The following is a 22891-nucleotide window of genomic DNA, read 5'->3' on the forward strand; positions in this document are numbered from 1 at the left end:
ATTTTACCTAGTTGGGTAATGAAACATCTGCATGCAAATAATCAAACTCGGAGAGCACCAAGGACCCTACACTTTTCCTCTTCCTCCTGTTCTTCCTCCTCCTCCCATTCTGCTTCTCTTTCTCCTTCTCCTTATCTCTGCAAACCCCACCTTCTTCCAGCACTGATAATTTTACCTAGTTGGGTAATAAAACTGCATGCAAATAATCAAATTCAGAGAGCACTAAGGATCCTACAGTCCTCCTCCTCCTCTTTCTCCTTATCTCTGCAAACTCTACTCCTTCCCAGCACTGATGATGTTACCTAGTTTGGTAATGAAACATCTGTGTGCAAATAACCAAGCTTCATTATACAGAAAATAATAATACATTGACCTAGATGGCTAGGAGTAGAAAGCTCAGTGGAATGTTCTACTCTTGCATTTTTTTTAGAAGCTTCAAAGGGGATTGTTGAACAATTTGGCATGTCCCACCAAGCAATCACTGTTTAGTTCTCTTGTTCATGTTTTGTCCCTCACCAGGAACCATCCACCACATGCAATCTAATGCATGATATCCATTTTCTGGGGTTCTTCGGGTGTTGTTTTTATATTGGCGTTCCTTATACTATAACGAATGCCCCAGTTTGTCTTATATCCTATGTTCCTTTGGGCATTTTTATGCTAGCATAAATCTTCTGCAGAGATGCCTTCTTTTTCCAGTACTGCTTGCACAATTATTCCTGACAAAATGCCGGCCCTTCCCCTCAGCCAGCATATGGGATCTGTGTCCCTGCACTCTGGACTGTGATTAACGGTTAGAGAACCTCATTAGCCATTATTTACGGTGTGCTTAACAAGAGTAGCAGACCTCCTGCTGCTTGTATCTACTTCATATACATTCAGTGTGTTATTCATTTCTCCTCCAAGTTCAAAGACAGAACATTGTGCAACTGGGTTGGGACCGAGATCTGGGTAGCTCTGGTGTTCAGGGTGAACATTTCTTCTTCTGCTTTGCTCTCGACAGCTCTTAAATTCTCCTAGGCAGAACTGTAAGCTGTAAGAACTCCATTCAGGAAGGGGATTGTAACCATCTTTAATCAGAGCTTATAGAGATTCTCAATCATCCAGGTCATGGTTGTGGGATACAAAATAAACACAGTCATAAAAAACAGGTGAAGCCCCTTGAATTCCTTCACTTTGCTTCCAAGCTCCAAATATCCTTGACTGGAGACAAAAAACTCCCACACAAGCAGCTACAAGAAGGAGGAAATGCCCGTTTAAATTATAAAGAGTAACAACACAAATTATAAAGAGTTACAAACCAGATAAGGGCTGGAAGACGTACACAGATATCAGAATACACACTGGGAAGGACGCCAAACTTAGAGAGGAACAGTAAACTAGAGATATTTCCAGGCTTTGTTTCCAGCACTCGCCCGTACGCATGTCCGACCTCTTATTCAGTTGTCACAGCTGCAGCCCATGAAGAGGATCAAGGCCCTCTCCTCCCAAGTAGACTACATCTCTCCCTTATCCTCTCCTCCCTGCATGCCCTGGGATGGATAGGGGATGGGCCTGGGTCCTCCTCTGACTGCTCAGCCGGCCTCTGCCCTTCCCCAGCCTCCTCCACAACTTCTGGAGCCACACTTCCGCTCCCTGACGGCTTTTCCTCCTCTCCCTCAGAGTCATTCTCCACCAGGGGCATGACAGGTTGTCCAAAAGGGTGCTTTTTTCAAGAGGCAACTGGACTTCTTGGTTTTTCTTTTGAAGACGTTTTGCTTCTCATCCAAGAAGCTTCTTCAGCTCTGACTGAATGGAGAGGAATGGAAGGATTTATACTCCTTGCAGACAGCTGGTCATTTGCATGCTTTTGGAGGGTCTTTGGAGCACAGAGCTTTATCTGTATCCTCAGGGTTACCTGAGTGGTGCAAATGGTTCTGGTAGTCTGAAATTTTTTCCTCTGGAAATCCATTCTTACTCCCACACCATTCCCAGGGGGGTTCATCCCAAATTGTGTAGCTAAAAGTCTGTAAAGATTCTCAGTCCTTCAGGTCATGGTTGTCCCAAAGGTGCTTTTTCAGGAGGCAACTGGACTTCCTTGTTTTTTCTTCTTTGAAGAGGTTTCCCTTCTCATCCAAGAAGCTTCTCCAGCTCTGACTGGATGGGGGGCGGGGATGGAAGGAATTATATTCCTTCTCATCTTGGATGAGAAGGGAAACCTCTTCAAAGAAAAAACAAGAAAGTCCAGTTGCCTCCTGAAAAAGCACCTTTGGGAAAACCATTTATCAGGGTTTTGAGTTGGGTTTCTGTAACGTAGCAGTTAATATACCTAAAAAGTCCCTGGTTTGAAACCAGGCCAAAACAGCCAAAGGTTAACACAAAACATAGAATAGCAGCATTGGAAGGGACCTCGGAGGACTTCTAGTCCAACCTCCAGTCCCCTAATCATCTTTGCGGGCTGGGGGACTGGAGGCTAAAACATATAAAGGAACCGTTGCTGGAATTGGGCACGTCTAGTTTGATGAAAAGAAAGACCAGGGGTGACATGATAGCAGCGTGCAATCTTGCTTGAACCTGATTGGTCACATGGGGTGGGTGGGGGTCAGCAATGGGAGGCAATTAAAGGAGGAAAAAGTTGGCCTTAGGGATTTTGGTGTGCAATGCTCTGTTCTGGCTATGCATTACTGCAATACCCTTGACTTCTAAAACAATTATATCTGTCTCAATGAAAAGAGCCAAGGATCGTTTCTATTTAGAGGTTTAAGTGGTGGCAAGTCTGACAAGATCATGAAGAGACTGGGCGGCCATTAGTCTGGAACAGCAATACCACTAGTACAGGGGTATCAAACCATAAGACCTGCAGACCGAATGTGGCCCACGATGTGGTCCAATCCAGCCTGTGGGGCCGTCCCAGAAAATGTAAGGGGCTGGCTCGCATCCCTTCAGCCTGGTCTACCCAGTGTGAAGAGGAAACATCATGTGATGACCCAGGGTGGGATACAAAAGCAACAAAGTCACAAAAACAGGTGAAGTCCATTTAATTCCTTCAACTTGGCTTCAAAGGTCCAATTATCATTGAGTGGAGAAAAAACTCCCCCACAAACAGTTGCGAAAAAGGAAGAACTTCCGTTCAAACTCAAAATACATATAAATTACAAACAGAAAAAAACACAAAACCACACTGAAGCAATTAATGAGACAAGGCAGGATAAGGGCTTGAAGATGTCTACAGATATCGAAATAACACACACTGGGAAGGATGCCAGAACTCAGATAAGAACTGAAAGACTAGAATTATTTCACACTTTGCTTCCAGCACTGGCCCATGTGCAGTTTGTCCTTTTAAAGAGTCCTTACAGCTGCAGCCCATGAAGGGGATCAAGGCCCTTTCCTCCCCCATAGACCACACCATTCACGTTTCTCCCATATCCGCTCCTTCCTGCGTGCCCTAGGATGAAGAGGGGATGGGCCTGGGTCTTCCTCTGAATGCCCAACTGGCCTGTGCCCTTCCCCAGTTTCCTCTACAACCTCCGGAGCTACACTCCCACTCCCTGTCGACTGTTCCTCCTCTCCCTTGGAGTCAATTCTAATAGGGTCATGACACATCAAGCCAGCTGTTTGGGGAGTGGCGTCAAGCTGGCCATACCCAACCAGTCAGCCATGCCCATTGAGTAGCATCAAGCTGGCCACACCCAACCAATTGCCCCCCACCAGTTCAACCACAGCCCTGATGCAGCCCTCAATGAAATAACAGTCCTCTCTAAGCGGTTTAGAGAGTCAACCTCTTTCCCCCAACAATCTGGGTCCTCATTTTACCCACCTTGGAAGGATGGAGGGCTGTAGTCAACCTTGAGCTGGTCAGGATCAAACTCCTGGCAGTGAGCAGAGCTAGCCTGCAATACCGCATTCTAACCACTGCGCCACCATGCCTCCTGGTGGTATGGAACGGTATGGGGTCTCCTGCTTGGGCAGGCAGTCCCTTCCAACCCTGTTATTCTCTTACTCTTTCTGATTTTAGATGCCTTTATGAGTCTTTTATGTTTATGACTTCCCTGTTTCCCAGTTAGGATGTACGGTGATGGTAATGATGCTTTTTTCTGTTTGTCTGTTTTGGAATCCAGGAGCCAATCAGTGAGCAGAACTTTGATGCCTACGTGAACACTCTTACCGACATGTATACCAATCAAGAATGCTACCAGAATCCTGAAAACAAGGATCTGCTGGAAAGCATCAAACAGGCCATTAAAGGAATTCAGGTCTAATAGGTAGGACCAGGAAAAGAAAGAAAGAGAGTGAGAGAGAGAGAAAGAGAGAGAGAGAGAGAGAGAAAGAAAGAAGACGTTAGGATATCTGGAAGACTTTAGAAGACCTTCACTCAGGTTTATTTGTTGAATGAATGAATCAAAGGACCAAAATTTAACCAAGAGGCCATTCACAAAGGAAGAAATGAACTCAATTTTTTTTTCCGTTTTGTTTTGTTTTGTTGACTTGACTCCATCACTTCAGCAAACAGCAGGGAATCTGTTTTATTTTTGGCGGTAGATTCAAAGCTGGGCTTGGAAGTCGGTAGAGATGTTGGATCTTCCTACACTTCATAACGGAGTTATTCCAAGATTTAGATCATTCAAGGAACAGCGATTTTTCTCTACATCCATCACAGGAGGTTCCACAATCATGTGTTGCTTTTGGTTACGTCTCAAGATCAATTCTGTATCATCTGTTGTTCAGGAGAATCTGGAACTGCGGTCCCTCTGTTGAAATCTGGGCCTGGATTGTCCCAAAGGTGTTTTTTTTCTAAGAGGCAACTGGACTTTTTTTTTTTTTTTTTGAAGACGTTTTGCTTCTCATCCAAGGAGCTTCTTCAGCTCTGAGAAAGTCCAGTTGCTCTTGAAAAAAAGCACTTTTGAGAACCAACCATGACCTGGATGACTGAGAATCTCCATAGACACTGGGCCAGGATTCTGACTCAACTAAGGAGTCCAAAGCCGCTGGACATGAGAACTCACAAAAGTATTACAGAGTCACGTTATTTTTTACTTTCCAAAAATAAAGCAGCTCCGGATCTCCAGCGGAAAACGCAACAGGAAATGAAAACAAAACAAAACAAAGCAAAGGTTCTCAGGGAAGCTTTTTGGAGTTTGCAACTACAGTATTCCTTTGTCTGTCTTTTTTTTTTTTTTTTTAAGAAAAAGAGATTAACGGACAGACCAATCTAGGGGACATTTTATAGGGGAGAATTCTTAAGTGTGTTATCATGGTCCAATGGTCCATCAGTTTTGGAAAGTCATTTTTTGCTGACTGTTCTGGTTTTTGTACATCGTTATGGTCATCATCCTTCAGTAGCGCTGCAGACATCAATGCCAGAGACATATTTCAGCCGTAACTAGGAACAAAGGGCTAACCTACTAGTTACTCTTCCCTCTGGACTTTGGCTGAAACATTTCATGGCAATGCTTATTGGTTCTCAGCTTTGTTTTCTACATTTCCCTCCATCCCCCGTGTTTCACAAAAACAAAGGGATTGTCCTTCAAGAAGTGTTGGGTAAAGCTCTTCCAAAGAACCAATTTAATTTGGTTTTGGGGTTCACCCTCCAGTATACGTAAGTCCACTGTGCACTTAAAAGAATTCCAAGGAAGTGAATGTCTCTTGCAAAGCAAATTGATTCAGCACCCCCTAAATTCAAGGAGATATGGTTAGATGTTTTCAGAGGGAGGTAAGGGTGCTGGGGGAGAGATGAAAATAGGACAGAAACAATGGTTTGTTCCACCCCTTATCAAGAGAATGAATCCTTAGTTTGAACCCAGCCATGCTAGCGAGAAAGATCTGGATGGGGCACTGAAGCAAACAAAATGTCAAAAAGTTATAATATTTATGTAGTTACTTACCAAGCATGTCTAAATTATATTAAGTAACCAAAATATCTTTACAATCCCCAAGGCATGCCACAACTTTTGAGCATCCCTAATGTTTGCAAATCGAAAGTTGAAAAATTTGACATGCCTTACCAAGTACTGTAGTCCTCGACCTGTGACCACAAATGAGCCCAAAATTTCTTTGGCTAAGCAAAGCAGTTGTTAAGGGAGTTTTGTCGTTTTTAAGGAGGTTTTTTTTTTTTTTTTTTTTGCCAGTTAAAGTGCTGCAGTTGTTTAAGTGAATCTGGCTTCCCCAATGGATGCTGCTTGTCAGACACCGGTGGGGAAGATTACAAATGATGATCACGCAACACCAGGACAATGCAATCATCATAAATACACGCCGGTTGTCCAGTTCCCAAATTTTGATCATTTGTCTGTACTGGGCGCAAGTTTTAAAACCAGTCATAAGCGGTGGTGGTATTCTACCAGTTCAGCCCCGGTATTCTACTGGTTAGACTTGGTTCAGTCTGGTTCGGCCAAACCAGTAGCTCCGACAATCATCTGTCAGCCAACCGTTTTGCTCCGACGATCAGCTGCTGGGCCCTCCCACCACCCCGGCTCTGTATTTCATGTCAGCGATCCAGAAAACCTCACCTCGAATTAAAAAGTCCGAGACAGGCATCTTCACAAAGTTTCCTTTTATTAGAGTTAGTTATACTGGCACATCTGGAAAAACCCAAATCTGAGAGCTCCAGGTTTTCCCTTAGTAATTCCAAAGTCAAAACCCAAGCCCTGCACCCATCAGTCCATCACATAGTCCAAACACCAACCGTCCCAACTTGAGACAGCCCTTCCACCACTCCTCCTCCAGGTGCAGAAATAACATGACCTTGACCGAAGAAAAGAATGCTATTATGTCTTAACTCCCAACACTCTAAAAATGCCCCCCACCCGCCCACTCCTACTTTCCCAGGCAGAGGAATGTGGCAGCATGGAAGCTTCTGGTACTAACATGGTTTCCAAAGCTGACATTTCCTGCTTTGCAACCTCAGCTGCTTCACACAGCGCAGCCGATTGCCGCGCATCAGCTGTTTTACACACAGGGCTTCTTGCAGCAGAAGGTAAGTTGTAAACGCTGCGTGTGCACGCAAAGCACGCACTCACACCAAATCGGTAGGAAAAAGTTTCAAAACCTACCACTGGTCACAAGTCTTTTTGTTTTTTCCCCCAGTGCCGTTATAACTTTGAATGGTCACTAAATGAATGGCTGTAAGTCGAGGACTACCTGTAATTGGCTAGAGGGAAATCGCTACCATTTTGAGATACCTAAAGCATGACCTAAGAGATGTGGAGCAAGCCAGAAGAAGGCAGGGGAATCTTCTCTAGAACACGCAGTTCTCTCCTGAGATTGATGCTTCTCGCACTTGATGAATTGTGGGGTCTCGGCAAATCCAAAATGCAGACAATTCTGGCTTTTGAGTTAGATACAATTCAAAGAATAAGGCAGGGGAGGACTTCAAAAATTTTAGCAAAAGGTTCTCTGCTCTGTTGTTGGATGGGTGTGGCCCAGTCGATCTCCTGCACCACTGTGGGAAGGAAGGCATTTTTGCCCTCCCAGGGCTCCAGAGACTTTCCTTGCGCCTCCGGGAGGGTGAAAACCGCCTCCCCAGGCTCCAGAGGCGCTCTGGAAGCTGGAAATGGGCCCATTTCCGGCCTTCCCAAACTTCCGGGGGGTCCATTTTTTGCCCTCCCCGAGCCTCCGCGCACACCCTGCACTTACCTGCGTCCAAAATGGACTGCGTGGGGACTCCTGGGAGGGGAGGGGTGGGATGGGTGGGGCCAACCAGGAGTGGGATTGGGGTGGGGGGTTGTCCGAACTGTGCATAATCTTAGCTAGGGGTTCTCCCAAACCCCTGCGAACCCCCAGCAACCCACCCCTGGAATAAGGTACTAGCTACTTCGTAAGATTCTTTTCACTGCGCTTAAACCTCCCTTTTTCCTGGCAATCGCGTGGTTTTTCAAAGCGAATTCTCCCCTCACTTCCAAGCTTCTAAGTTGCAGTCCTCAATTCACTTCCAGGTAGGTGCTGTTTTTTGCCCCGTTTTACCACCTTTCTGGTCACCGGTTGTTATGCGAATCATGGCAGTCGTTCAGTTAGTGACACGGTTGTAAAAGTGCCTCTGGCTTCCCCATGGACTTTGCTTTGTCAGAAGGTCACAAAGGAGAGATCACGTGACCCCAGGACACTGCAACCGTCATAAATAGGAGCCGCTGTCAGGGCTCCAGCAGTTACCCCCATTTAAATCATGAGTCTCAAGCCGAACTTCCAAAACTTAAAGAAGATTTATTAGGATTTATTTCTATGGTCTTTTTAGAGTTGCCAGCCAGTTGCCAGGAGTCTGAATTTTGATCATGTGACCATGGGGATGTTGCAACAGTCGTAATTGTGGAAAAAAAGGGCAAAAGTCACTTTCCTTAGTCACTAAACAAATGTTTGTAAGTCAAGGACTACCTGTAATTCTACCCTTCTCCTCCAACATGAAAGCTTCTAAGTCGCTAGTTCTCAATTCACACAGGGCCTTTAGCATTTTTGAAATCAGGGAAGTCCACTCCAAAATCACAGTCATGTACAGGATTGTGCCGTCATTCTGGTCTCAGGTTGTTGGTGTGTGCAGGTGTGATTATTTTTCTTTCAGATATGGCCCTTCACACCACATCAGAAGGCTGCTCCAGACCTTTCATTACCCAACTAGGTAACATCATCAGGGCTAGAAGGGAGCGCAGAGAGGAGGGAGGAGAAAGAAGAGAAGGGCTGTGGGGTCCTTGGTGGTCTCCGAGTTTGGTTGTTTTCTTGCAGACATTTCATGACCCAACTGGGTAACATCATCCATGCTAGATGGGAATGGAGTTTGCAGAGGAGGAGGAGGGGGGAGACTATGAGGTCTTTGGTGCTTTCTGAGCTTGGTAGTTTTCTTGCAGACATTTAATTACCAAACTAGGTAACATTGTCAGTGCTAGAAGGGAATGGAACTTGCAAAGGAGGAGGAGGGAGACTGTGAGGTCTATGGTGCTCTTTGAGCTTGGTAGTTTTCTTGCAGACGTTTAATTACCAAACTAGGGCAACATCATCAGTAAATGAAGTGCACGTGCAAAATAGTTTCCTTTCCCGTTCCTCTGAGGGTCCGATCTTCACTCTCACAGAGGCCCAGTGGAGGAAGTGCATTCATAACGCATAAATCACAATTTAGATTGCCAGGTGGGGTCTGTATTCACGTTGCAAATCTGACTGACCCGGGAGTCCCTTCAAGCTTCAGTGTGAGAATGCCTTAAAAGCCGTAGTCCTCAACCCACTTGGGCCATATAAGCTAAAATATTTCGATGCCATTACGAAGATGGAGACAGAAAGCGAACACACACAAATGCACAGATGGGCGACTTTACCAAAGGCCCAACGGTTGTAGCAGACTTCTGAAATTGCCCACCTGAGGTAAACTGGCTGGTGGCGCCAAATAGGATAATTAACACTTAGCCTTGGCTTACAACCTGTAGCAAGAGCGAAAAGCAAATAAAATAAGGGAAACGTGATGGAGGTGAAATATTAATATGGTATTCAGTGTGTAAATAAAGTCTAATGGGATGGTAACTGGCAGATCATTTAGTACTTAAAAATAGAGAAATTGCACTTCGAAGGGGTTTTTTTTTTTGAGGGAAAAAATAGTTGAATAATACTGTAAATTATTTAAGAGTGCATTCATTGCCCATACTCAAAGCGGTGAACAGTCCTGAGGTTCGTTCATTGTGTTTGGTTCATACATACAAGCTACGTACAGGTAGTCCTCGACTTACGACCGCAATTGAGAGCAGAATTTCTCTTATTAAGCAAGCCAGTTTTGTTAAGTAAGTCTTGCCCAATTTTAAGACCTTTTTTTTTTTTGCCATGGTTGTGAAGCAAATCACTGCCGTAAATCATGCGGTCATTAAGCGAATCTGGCTTCCCCCATTGACTTTGCTTGCCTGAAGCCAGCTGGGAAGGTTGTAAATCCGGATTTCATGACCCGGGGACGCTTTACATATCAGTTGCCAAGCACCCAAATTTTGATCATGTGACCATGAGAACACTGTGTCGGTTGTAAGTATGAGGACCGGTTGTAAGTCACTTGCCAGTGCCATTGTAACATTGAACAGTCACTAAACGAATGGTTGTAAGTCGAGAATTACCTGTAAGTCGAGAATTACCTGTTAAGTCGTCCTGGGCTTAAAACAGCTCATTTAGTGACCGAAGTTACAACGGAACTGAAAAAAGTGACTTATCCCCATTTTTCACACATATGCCCATCCTCACTGCAATGCTTGACAACTGGTTCATATTTATGATGGTTCACTTAGTAACGGGATTACTTATTTAACAACTGCAGCGATCCACTTAACAAATGTGGCAAGAAAAGTTGGAAAACAGGGCTGAAATTCACTTCACACGTTTTCCTCCCTTAGCAACATAAATGTTGTGCTCAATTGTGGTTGTAAGGCGAGGACTACCTGCAGTTTTCCTACCCATGTGCTACGAGGGCTCAGTGGATTCAGGAGGGATGGTCAAGAATCTGCGATGTGGATTCCATTCTCCGCGCCCTTTTACTCTACTTTTCAAACGGTGTGTGTAGATTTTGTTAAAGTACTAATCAAACATTAAATCTGATTCCATTGCAAATGGTGCTTTTAAGGCAGACGGCTCGTTTGAGTATTTAATTCATCAATAACTGCGTCTGCAAAAAAAAAAAAAGTAGGAAACTTGTTTCATTCTGCAGAAAAGATTTGGGGGAAAAACCCAGTATCTTTTTTTTTATTTTTTCCCATAGGCACCCTGTAATCCTAATTTGGGAGGAGATAATATATTTGCAACACCTTATGTTGAAGGGTTTTTCTGCTATTTATTGAAATGTTTATTTATTAAATTTATACTTCTTTTAAAGCTGGACATCACATCAAGAGGAAAGGGGAAAAAAGGCAGATAATAATTCCTGGAAGAAAATACAACTTTTTGATCAATAAAACAATATTCCCTCTAAGTAAGAAAAAAAAGTCTAACTTTTGCGTGTAATTTTGATGCAACCAAGTTTTTTTATATATTTTTGTTATTTATTCTTTTACCAATGGGAATTTTTTTAAAGATATTTTATAACTGAAGTGCTTTTTTAAGAAAAAAGATTTTTGTTTTGATTTTTTTTTTGCGTGGGGACAAAATGCAGAGAGAGAGAGAGAGAGAAAAAAAAAAATTAACTCCTTTTCGTTGTTTGTTTTGTGTTCTTTTTTATTTTTATTTTGTCTCGGCGTTCCTATTGTTTCAGGCACTGAAAAGGATTAAAAAAATTTAAAACCCTGTCATTTCTTATTTATTTAATATTTAAATTAAACAAAAAATTGATCTGTGCTCTTGTATATTTATTTTGTCATGTTTGTGTGTTGGTTATGTGATGGCTGAGTACTTGTTTATGTGAAGGAATACTCTTCCTATTTAAATAATAAAGAATCACATTGGAAATGAACCAGAGACTGTATGTTCTTCTATGGATTTTATTATTTTTTTTTAAAAAGAAACATAGGATGCATTGTATGAAACAATCCCCATTTATTTTTGAGAGTTAAGTGTGAATGTCATAGCTTGTGAATGTCGTAGGCCTCGATTTATCATCAGCAACTGTTCAAAATTATGAACTACCTGGAAAAGATGGAGTTATGAACCAGTATCGAAGTTCTGATGATCGCGCCCACCCCCCACTGGTCATGTGACCATATTCCAGACACGTGTCAACATGGCTGCTATTTGCAGTGTCCTGTGGTCATGTGATCACATTTTATTTTACGACAGTTTGGCCCAAAACCTGAAAGTTTTTCCAGTTTTCAGCAAAACGTTGCCATAACAAACAATGAGTTCGCTTAGCAAACACAGCATTTGTTTAATGACCACAGTGCTCCTTTAACAACCATGGTGCTTGTTTAACAACCAACATGTTTATTTCTCAGGCATGCTGCTCTGCAACTAGCACTGCAAAAAAAAAGGCCGTAAAATCGGGTCAGTCACATGACTGACCCCATTTAGGATTGTCACAACATACAACTGTGATGGGCAGGTTCCATTATGGTTGTATATCAAGAACCACCTGTACATGAAACATGGAGGTAGTAATCAGAGATGTCTCTTGAGGGATCAAAACAGTCAAAATGGCAGCCATTCCACCATTTTGAGTTTTTGGATTCTCCCCTATAGGCTACCCATTTCCAGGTTTTTCAGAAAATAAACACGTTGCAAATATCCAGAAACTCATGACCATCAACTTCCGATTCCTCCTTGGGGAAAAAGAAATAGAAAAATCAGGAATGGGATGAGGGAAGGGCTGGGATTCAAAAATCTCAGAAATCGGTTTGCTGTCCGGTTGCTGGAGTACGCATGGCCATGGTGGCCATGGCCTACAGGAACTTCCTGTTTTCGGCTTCGGTGGGCCTCCAGAGCCCGGGGTGGGTTCGAGGCCGTTTCGCCCTTCCAAGGGCCTGGTGGCCTTCTTCGGGCCTCTGGGAGGGCAAAACGTCTTCCCGGGCTCCGGAGGATCTCCGAAAGCCAGAAACAGGCCCATTTCCCGGACTTCCAGAAGGCCCGTTTTTCTCCCTCCCAGAGCCTCCATGCAGACCCTACATTTAACCTCCATTGAAAATGAGCTGCGTGGAAACTCCTGGGAGGAGAGGGTGGGAAGGGTTGGGCAGGGCCAGTTGGTTGGTTGAAATACCAGTTTGGCGAACCAGATGTAACTTTAACATCCGGTTCACCTGAACTGGTCCAAACTGTAGAATCCCAGTTCTCCCTGAGATTGATCTTCTCGCACTTGATGAATTGTGGGGTCTCGGCAAATCCAAAATGCAGACAATTCTGGCTTTTGAGTTAGATACAATTCAAAGAATAAGGCAGGGGAGGACTTCAAAAATTTTAGCAAAAGGTTCTCTGCTCTGTTGTTGGATGGGTGTGGCCCAGTCGATCTCCTGCACCACTGTGGGAAGGAAGGCATTTTTGCCCTCCCAGGGCTCCAGAGACTTTCCTTGCGCCTCCGGGAGGGTGAAAACCGCCTCCCAGGCTCCGGAGGCGCTCTGGAAGCTGGAAATGGGCCCATTTCCGGCCTTCCCAAACTTCCGGGGGTCCATTTTTTGCCCTCCCGAGCCTCCGCGCACACCCTGCACTTACCTCGTCCAAAATGGACTGCGTGGGGACTCCTGGGAGGGGAGGGGTGGGATGGGTGGGGCCAACCAGGAGTGGGATTGGGGTGGGGGTTGTCTGAACTGTGCATAATCTTAGCTAGGGGTTCTCCCAAACCCCTGCGAACCCCCAGCAACCCACCCCTGGAATAAGGTACTAGCTACTTCGTAAGATTCTTTTCACTGCGCTTAAACCTCCCTTTTTCCTGGCAATCGCGTGGTTTTTCAAAGCGAATTCTCCCCTCACTTCCAAGCTTCTAAGTTGCAGTCCTCAATTCACTTCCAGGTAGGTGCTGTTTTTTGCCCCGTTTTACCACCTTTCTGGTCACCGGTTGTTATGCGAATCATGGCAGTCGTTCAGTTAGTGACACGGTTGTAAAAGTGCCTCTGGCTTCCCCATGGACTTTGCTTTGTCAGAAGGTCACAAAGGAGAGATCACGTGACCCCAGGACACTGCAACCGTCATAAATAGGAGCCGCTGTCAGGGCTCCGGCAGTTACCCCCATTTAAATCATGAGTCTCAAGCCGAACTTCCAAAACTTAAAAGAAGATTTATTAGGATTTATTTCTATGGTCTTTTTAGAGTTGCCAGCCAGTTGCCAGGAGTCTGAATTTTGATCATGTGACCATGGGGATGTTGCAACAGTCGTAATTGTGGAAAAAAAGGGCAAAAGTCACTTTCCTTAGTCACTAAACAAATGTTTGTAAGTCAAGGACTACCTGTAATTCTACCCTTCTCCTCCAACATGAAAGCTTCTAAGTCGCTAGTTCTCAATTCACACAGGGCCTTTAGCATTTTTGAAATCAGGAAGTCCACTCCAAAATCACAGTCATGTACAGGATTGTGCCGTCATTCTGGTCTCAGGTTGTTGGTGTGTGCAGGTGTGATTATTTTTCTTTCAGATATGGCCCTTCACACCACATCAGAAGGCTGCTCCAGACCTTTCATTACCCAACTAGGTAACATCATCAGGGCTAGAAGGGAGCGCAGAGAGGAGGGAGGAGAAAGAAGAGAAGGGCTGTGGGGTCCTTGGTGGTCTCCGAGTTTGGTTGTTTTCTTGCAGACATTTCATGACCCAACTGGGTAACATCATCCATGCTAGATGGGAATGGAGTTTGCAGAGGAGGAGGAGGGGGGAGACTATGAGGTCTTTGGTGCTTTCTGAGCTTGGTAGTTTTCTTGCAGACATTTAATTACCAAACTAGGTAACATTGTCAGTGCTAGAAGGGAATGGAACTTGCAAAGGAGGAGGAGGGAGACTGTGAGGTCTATGGTGCTCTTTGAGCTTGGTAGTTTTCTTGCAGACGTTTAATTACCAAACTAGGCAACATCATCAGTAAATGAAGTGCACGTGCAAAATAGTTTCCTTTCCCGTTCCTCTGAGGGTCCGATCTTCACTCTCACAGAGGCCCAGTGGAGGAAGTGCATTCATAACGCATAAATCACAATTTAGATTGCCAGGTGGGGTCTGTATTCACGTTGCAAATCTGACTGACCCGGGAGTCCCTTCAAGCTTCAGTGTGAGAATGCCTTAAAAGCCGTAGTCCTCAACCCACTTGGGCCATATAAGCTAAAATATTTTGATGCCATTACGAAGATGGAGACAGAAAGCGAACACACACAAATGCACAGATGGGCGACTTTACCAAAGGCCCAACGGTTGTAGCAGACTCCTGAAATTGCCCACCTGAGGTAAACTGGCTGGTGGCGCCAAATAGGATAATTAACACTTAGCCTTGGCTTACAACCTGTAGCAAGAGCGAAAAGCAAATAAAATAAGGGAAACGTGATGGAGGTGAAATATTAATATGGTATTCAGTGTGTAAATAAAGTCTAATGGGATGGTAACTGGCAGATCATTTAGTACTTAAAAATAGAGAAATTGCACTTCGAAGGGGTTTTTTTTTTGAGGGAAAAAATAGTTGAATAATACTGTAAATTATTTAAGAGTGCATTCATTGCCCATACTCAAAGCGGTGAACAGTCCTGAGGTTCGTTCATTGTGTTTGGTTCATACACACAAGCTACGTACAGGTAGTCCTCGACTTACGACCGCAATTGAGAGCAGAATTTCTCTTATTAAGCAAGCCAGTTTTGTTAAGTAAGTCTTGCCCAATTTTAAGACCTTTTTTTTTGCCATGGTTGTGAAGCAAATCACTGCCGTAAATCATGCGGTCATTAAGCGAATCTGGCTTCCCCATTGACTTTGCTTGCCTGAAGCCAGCTGGGAAGGTTGTAAATCCGGATTTCATGACCCGGGACGCTTTACATATCAGTTGCCAAGCACCCAAATTTTGATCATGTGACCATGAGAACACTGTGTCGGTTGTAAGTATGAGGACCGGTTGTAAGTCACTTGCCAGTGCCATTGTAACATTGAACAGTCACTAAACGAATGGTTGTAAGTCGAGAATTACCTGTAAGTCGAGAATTACCTGTTAAGTCGTCCTGGGCTTAAAACAGCTCATTTAGTGACCGAAGTTACAACGGAACTGAAAAAAGTGACTTATCCCCATTTTTCACACATATGCCCATCCTCACTGCAATGCTTGACAACTGGTTCATATTTATGATGGTTCACTTAGTAACGGGATTACTTATTTAACAACTGCAGCGATCCACTTAACAAATGTGGCAAGAAAAGTTGGAAAACAGGGCTGAAATTCACTTCACACGTTTTCTCCCTTAGCAACATAAATGTTGTGCTCAATTGTGGTTGTAAGGCGAGGACTACCTGCAGTTTTCCTACCCATGTGCTACGAGGGCTCAGTGGATTCAGGAGGGATGGTCAAGAATCTGCGATGTGGATTCCATTCTCCGCGCCCTTTTACTCTACTTTTCAAACGGTGTGTGTAGATTTTGTTAAAGTACTAATCAAACATTAAATCTGATTCCATTGCAAATGGTGCTTTTAAGGCAGACGGCTCGTTTGAGTATTTAATTCATCAATAACTGCGTCTGCAAAAAAAAAAAAAAGTAGGAAACTTGTTTCATTCTGCAGAAAAGATTTGGGGGAAAAACCCAGTATCTTTTTTGTTTATTTTTTCCCATAGGCACCCTGTAATCCTAATTTGGGAGGAGATAATATATTTGCAACACCTTATGTTGAAGGGGTTTTTTCTGCTATTTATTGAAATGTTTATTTATTAAATTTATACTTCTTTTAAAGCTGGACATCACATCAAGAGGAAAGGGGAAAAAAGGCAGATAATAATTCCTGGAAGAAAATACAACTTTTTGATCAATAAAACAATATTCCCTCTAAGTAAGAAAAAAAAGTCTAACTTTTGCGTGTAATTTTGATGCAACCAAGTTTTTTTATATATTTTTGTTATTTATTCTTTTACCAATGGGGAATTTTTTTAAAGATATTTTATAACTGAAGTGCTTTTTTAAGAAAAAAGATTTTTTGTTTTGATTTTTTTTTTTGCGTGGGGACAAAATGCAGAGAGAGAGAGAGAGAGAGAGAAAGAAAAAAAAATTAACTCCTTTTCGTTGTTTGTTTTGTGTTCTTTTTTATTTTTTATTTTGTCTCGGCGTTCCTATTGTTTCAGGCACTGAAAAGGATTAAAAAAATTTAAAACCCTGTCATTTCTTATTTATTTAATATTTAAATTAAACAAAAAATTGATCTGTGCTCTTGTATATTTATTTTGTCATGTTTGTGTGTTGGTTATGTGATGGCTGAGTACTTGTTTATGTGAAGGAATACTCTTCCTATTTAAATAATAAAGAATCACATTGGAAATGAACCAGAGACTGTATGTTCTTCTATGGATTTTATTATTTTTTTAAAAAAAGAAACATAGGATGCATTGTATGAAACAATCCCCATTTATTTTTGAGAGTTAAGTGTGAATGTCATAGCTTGTGAATGTCGTAGGCCTCGATTTATCATCAGCAACTGTTCAAAATTATGAACTACCTGGAAAAGATGGAGTTATGAACCAGTATCGAAGTTCTGATGATCGCGCCCACCCCCCACTGGTCATGTGACCATATTCCAGACACGTGTCAACATGGCTGCTATTTGCAGTGTCCTGTGGTCATGTGATCACATTTTATTTTACGACAGTTTGGCCCAAAACCTGAAAGTTTTTTCCAGTTTTCAGCAAAACGTTGCCATAACAAACAATGAGTTCGCTTAGCAAACACAGCATTTGTTTAATGACCACAGTGCTCCTTTAACAACCATGGTGCTTGTTTAACAACCAACATGTTTATTTCTCAGGCATGCTGCTCTGCAACTAGCACTGCAAAAAAAAGGCCGTAAAATCGGGTCAGTCACATGACTGACCCCCATTTAGGATTGTCACAACATACAACTGTGATGGGCAGGTTCCATTATGGTTGTATATCAAGAACCACCTGTACATGAAACATGGAGGTAGTAATCAGAGATGTCTCTTGAGGGATCAAAACAGTCAAAATGGCAGCCATTCCACCATTTTGAGTTTTTGGATTCTCCCCTATGGCTACCCATTTCCAGGTTTTTCAGAAAATAAACACGTTGCAAATATCCAGAAACTCATGACCATCAACTTCCGATTCCTCCTTGGGGAAAAAGAAATAGAAAAATCAGGAATGGGATGAGGGCAAGGCTGGGATTCAAAAATCTCAGAAACCGGTTTGCTCTCCAGTTGCTGGGTAGGCATGGCCATGGTGGCCATGGCCTACAGGAACTTCCTGTTTTCGGCTTCCGGTGGGCCTCCAGAGCCCGGGGTGGGTTCGAAGCCGTTTTCGCCCTTCCAAGGACCTGGAGGCCTTCTTCGGGCCTCTGGGAGGGCAAAAACATCTTCCCCGGGCTCCGGAGGATCACTGGAAGCCAGAAACAGGCCCATTTCTGGACTTCCGGAAGGCCCGTTTTTCTCCCTCCCAGAGCCTCCATGCAGACCCTACATTTAACCTCCATTGAAAATGAGCTGCGTGGAAACTCCTGGGAGGAGAGGGGTGGGAAGGGTTGGGCAGGACCAGTTGGTTGGTTGAAATACCAATTTGGCGAACCAGATGTAACTTTAACATCCGGTTCACCTGAACTGGTCCAAACTGTAGAATCCCAACCCCACTGGAGGAGGACAAAATCTTCTGAGATGCTAAAAAGACACTTTTTCCACCAGCATTTATTTTATTTTATTTTGTCAAGTGATTATAAGATAACAGGTATAAATATAAACATAGTTATGAATACATGAAATGGATACATATAAGAAAAATAAAAAGAAACAATAGGACAGGGACGGCAGGCAAGTTGGTGCGCTTATGCACCATATTTCATATATTGCATATTTCATCGTTGATGATAATGTGTTAACTCATTGATCTTTGGTTACCCTAAATCAGAGCTGCATGAACTACAGGCAGTCCTTGACTTATTGAGATTAAAATTTCCATTGCCAAGCAAGACAGTTGTTAAGTGATGAGTGAATTTTGCCCCATTTTACGACCTTTCTTCCCACCATTGTTAAGTAAATCACTGCAGTTGTTAAGTGAGTCTGGCTTCCCCATTGATTTTGCTTGTCAGGAGTTTGCAAGAGTGGTCATGTGACACTGCAATCGTCATAAATGCATGCCAGTCGCCAGGCACACAAATTTTTTTCACATGACCCCGAGGATGCTGCAATGGTTGTAAGTATGATGAGTTGCGCGTTAAGTGTCACGTCCCTTTTTTCAGTGCTGTTGTAACTGTACTGTGACTAAAGAAATGGTTGTAACTCAAGGCTCACCTGTATTGCAAAAATTCATGGATGCAATACATCACCATGTTAATATACTCAACCTACTCAATTAAAAGCTTAGTACAGTAGCTTCCTGCATAGTATAATAAATCTTGTTAAGGTTGGTTACATCTTAAAATCCTAATAAACTCTGCAAACTCAGCAGGTTGGATGAGTTTGCACTCAGCCTGCTTCACAAATCCTGAAAGTGGGTTTATTAGGCAGATAAAAGCTGTTGTATGAAGGTTCCCTTGTGTATATTGTCAGATGGACTTCTTGATGGATGAGATGGGACATAGAATTCCACTTTCTTTATTCTTTGTAGTTCTTGTCCTTTGATTTTCAAAGTTTGAGTTTAAGAAATGGGTCTCCTGTTTGAGCAGTGAGTTGGACTAGAAGACCTCCAAGGTCCCTTCCAACTTTGTAATCCTGTTATGGAGATAAGTATAATTCCAGTGTTATACTTTGTTAATTATTGATAATTATTTATATCCCGCCTTTATTATTATTTTTTAAAAATGCAAACGCAAATACTTTAAGGTAGTGAACATACCAAACATAACTTCCTCCTCCTATTTCCTCCAGGACAAACAACCCTGTGAGGTGGATTGGGCTGAGAGAGAGTGACTAGTCCAAGTTGAACTCCCATCTCCTGGTGACTGGCCCAAAGTCACCCCCCCCCCCCTTTAAGGTAGTGAACAACCAAACACTTCCTCCTCCTACCCCAGACAACACCCTGTGGGTGGCACCGACCCCATCTCCTGGTCATTGGCCCAAAGACCTGCCCAAGGCAGGACTAGAACTCACTGTCTCCTGGTGATTGGTCCAAAGTCATCCAGTGGGTGTTCATAGCTTAAGTAGAACTTGAACTTGCCGTCTCCCACTTGGAAGCCTGATGTCTTAACCACTAAACCAAACTGGTCTTTGAACTTTGAACGTTACATACGTTACATTTAACCAGATCAATTAAAGATCTAGAGATTACTGAAACACACAAAATAGTATGCTTATTAAAGGTAGGTTTGGGTAGTGGGCAGGTAGACAGCACTCCATTAGGAATTTGTAATGTGAGTTGCTTTTTTTTTTTTTTTTTCTTCCCTTTTGCCCATTTGATGTCCAACACAAATGTGAGTGGTTTGGTAAAGTTCTGGTTTTATTTATTTACTTATGCACTTATATGAGCATAGTCAAATATAAACGGTCCATTAGTCATATATCAATTTCAGTCAAGTCTTGTCGGGATACTCTATTTGCAAAGTCCGTGTTGAATAGCCAATGTCAGTTCACTTACAATAAATCAGTCCAATCTTTTATCTTCTCTCCGTTGAGAAAAATCAACACTCCTTTTTCTCTCCCCCGCTTCAGCAAGAACGCAGTCATCAATCCATCCAGTAATTAGGATCAGTAAGCCAGAGAGAGAGAGCTGCAATTGCCTCGCTTCTTTATTTAGTGCTTTACAACCACACCCTTAATTACATTCTTGCTGTTAAAGTTACACACACTTTAACTAACAAACCATGATACCTTATTTATTATTTTTACCCAAACCAGTTAGGGTAAACAATGTTATCCCTAACAATAAGGACTGATCAATAAGAGATTCAACCTGGAAATCAGGAGAAATTTTCTGACAGTGAGAACAATCCATCAATGGAACAGAAGTTGCCTTCGGAAGTTGTGGGAGCTTCATTTCTGGAGGCTTTCAAGAAATGGTGTAGGTCTCCTCCTTGGGCGGGGGTTGGACTAGATGACCTACAAGATCCCTTCCAACTCTGTTAATCTGTCTAATCTAAATTCTTCTAATCCTCTTTGAACATGCCTTTGGCTGGCTAATTAACCAAAACCAACCAATTACTTCCGCTACAAATCCTACCTCTCAGAAGATCCTTCCTTCAGGCTCAGATAACTTATACATCAGTTCACAAGAACAGCCAGGTAAGTCATTCTCGGATTACTAAGAGGACAAAATGACCCACACTGGATTTCTGGTTGCTTGCATTACAAATCCTACGGTAGATTCACTGCACAAGCTTGCTTTATGATAACCCAGGAGAACATTCAGGCACAGGAATGTAGAGAGACCTTGACTTACAACCACAATTAAGCTCAAAATTTCGGTTGCTGGGCAAGATAGTTTGTTAAATGAGTTTGTCATTTTATGACTTTTCTCAAAACATTTGTTAAGTGAAACACTGCAGTTCTTAACATAGTTACACAGCTGTCACGTGAATCCGGCTTCCCCATTGATTTTGCTTGCCAGAGGGGCAGAAAAAGGGATCACATGACCCCGGGACACAGCAAAGGTCATAAATATGAGCCAATTGACAAGCACTCGAATTTTGATCACGTGACCGTGGGGAATGCTGCAATGGTCTTTAAGTGTGAAAACTGGTCTCACGTCCCTTTTTTCAGCACGGTTGTTGTAACTTTGAATGGTCACTAAACGAATGGTTGTAAGTCGAGGACTATCTGTATTTCTTCAAATGTTGTTTCTGATTTCCAGTAGCTTTGGTGTTCACGTCAAGGTAGCCTTATTACTCTGAGCTGTCTTCAGCAGCAGCCTCCACAAGCGTTCTAAATAGCTTTATTTTTTATTCATCGCAGTCAGCCAGATGTTCAGGTTGGGTTTGGCATTTTTGTCTACCTATCGAGTCCTTACCAAGGACCTGGGATAGGCAGATCTGGATGGTGTTACAGATACTGTTGTTGTGGTTGTTGTTTTGCAGTCTACTCAGTCTTTTAGCCTCATAAGTGATAGAATGTCAGGGAGAATAGAATAACAGAGTTGGAAGGGACCTTGGGGGTCTTCTAGTCCAACCCCCTTATGCAGGAAACCCTACACCACTTCAGACAATTAGTTATCCAATCTCTTCTTAAAAACCTCCAGTGTTGGAGCATTCACAACTCCAGGAGGAAAATTGTTCCACTGATTAATTGTTCTGTGAGGAAATTCCTCCTTAGTTCTAGGTTAGTTCTCTCCTTGATTCATTTCCATTAGTTGCTTCTTGTCCTGCCTTCAGGTCAGTGGTGGGATTCAAAAATTTTTACTACCAGTTCTGTGGGTGTGGCTTGGTGGGCATGGCTTGGTGGCATGGCAGGGGAAGGATACTGCAAGATCTCCATTCCCTCCCCACTCCAGGGAAAGGATATACAGCAAATCCCATTTCCTCCCCACTCCTGGGGGAAGGTTTCTGCAAAATCCCCCTTCCCTCCCCACCCCACTAACCTGCTTTCCAGCTCCGTTCTCCTGGGCAGGGCAACCAAAGAAGACCCAGCCAATCAGCTGGGACTCGGGAGGCAGAGAATAGGTGGGGGCGGGGTCAGTCAGAGATGGGATTTGCCAGTTCTCCGAACTACTCAAAATTTCCACTACCGGTTCTCCAGAACTGGCCAGAACCTGCTGAATGCCACCTCTGCTTCAAGTGCTTTGGAGAATAGCTTGACTCCCTCTTCTCTGTGGCAGCTTCTGAGATATTGGAACACTGCTATCATGTCACCCCTGGTCCTTCTTTTCATCAAGTGCTCTCCAAGACCTATATGCAGAAAAACAAACAAGCGCAACCAGAAGAAATGTGGGTTCCCTATTTGAAAAGATGTCAAGCCTTCTCTTTGGAATGTTATCTCACACACAACAAAAAAGTTTTTACTGTACCCAGCAGGCTCCCTATGAATTTTAAATATCTTTATCCTTTCCACGAGCTCCACCTTGTGTTTGCTTAGAGAGCAGTAGCTCTTTATTTATTTTAGAACATTTATATTGCCGCCTACTCGCACATGACCTAGAATAACTTTACTGTCCCTTTGAATGTACACTAATTCACATACATTGAAATGAAATTTCATTGCATGCAGCTCTCAGAAGTGTGTGTGACTTAATACAGGGAGTCCTCAACGTACGACCCCGAGCCCAAAATGTCTGTTGTTAAGTGAGAATATTTGCTGAGTGAGTTTTGCCTCGTTTTATGACCCTTCTTGCCACGCTTGTTCAGTGAATCACTGCAGTTGTTTAATTAGTAACATGGTTGTTAAGTGAATCTGGCTTCCCCATTGAGTTTGCTTATTAGAAGGTCACAAAATGTGATCACAGGACCCCAGGACATTGCCAC

General features: G+C 43.1%; 1 protein-coding gene and 1 long non-coding RNA gene across 4 annotated transcripts in view; both read left to right on the forward strand.

Annotated features, from left to right (window-relative positions):
• Positions 1-5157, forward strand: part of MYT1 (myelin transcription factor 1) — a 172398-nt gene extending 167241 nt beyond the window's left edge. For all 3 annotated transcript variants that reach the window (XM_087959158.1, XM_087959159.1, XM_087959160.1), the window contains one exon: positions 4101-5157. In XM_087959158.1, coding sequence (XP_087815284.1) covers positions 4101-4241 — 141 coding nt within the window. In that variant the 3' untranslated portion in view covers positions 4242-5157. The remainder of the gene's footprint in view (positions 1-4100) is intronic.
• Positions 1-11386, forward strand: part of LOC148131073 (uncharacterized) — a 150556-nt gene extending 139170 nt beyond the window's left edge. Inside the window, exon 2 of the long non-coding RNA XR_015748419.1 lies at positions 10079-11386. This is a non-coding gene — a long non-coding RNA (uncharacterized LOC148131073). The remainder of the gene's footprint in view (positions 1-10078) is intronic.
• The last annotated feature ends 11505 nt before the right edge of the window (positions 11387-22891 follow it).

The sequence above is a fragment of the Notechis scutatus genome, chromosome 3, assembly GCF_049901735.1.
Source record: "Notechis scutatus isolate UNSWTSFEM ecotype Mainland chromosome 3, rNotScu1.2, whole genome shotgun sequence".
Classification (NCBI taxonomy): domain Eukaryota; kingdom Metazoa; phylum Chordata; class Lepidosauria; order Squamata; family Elapidae; genus Notechis; species Notechis scutatus.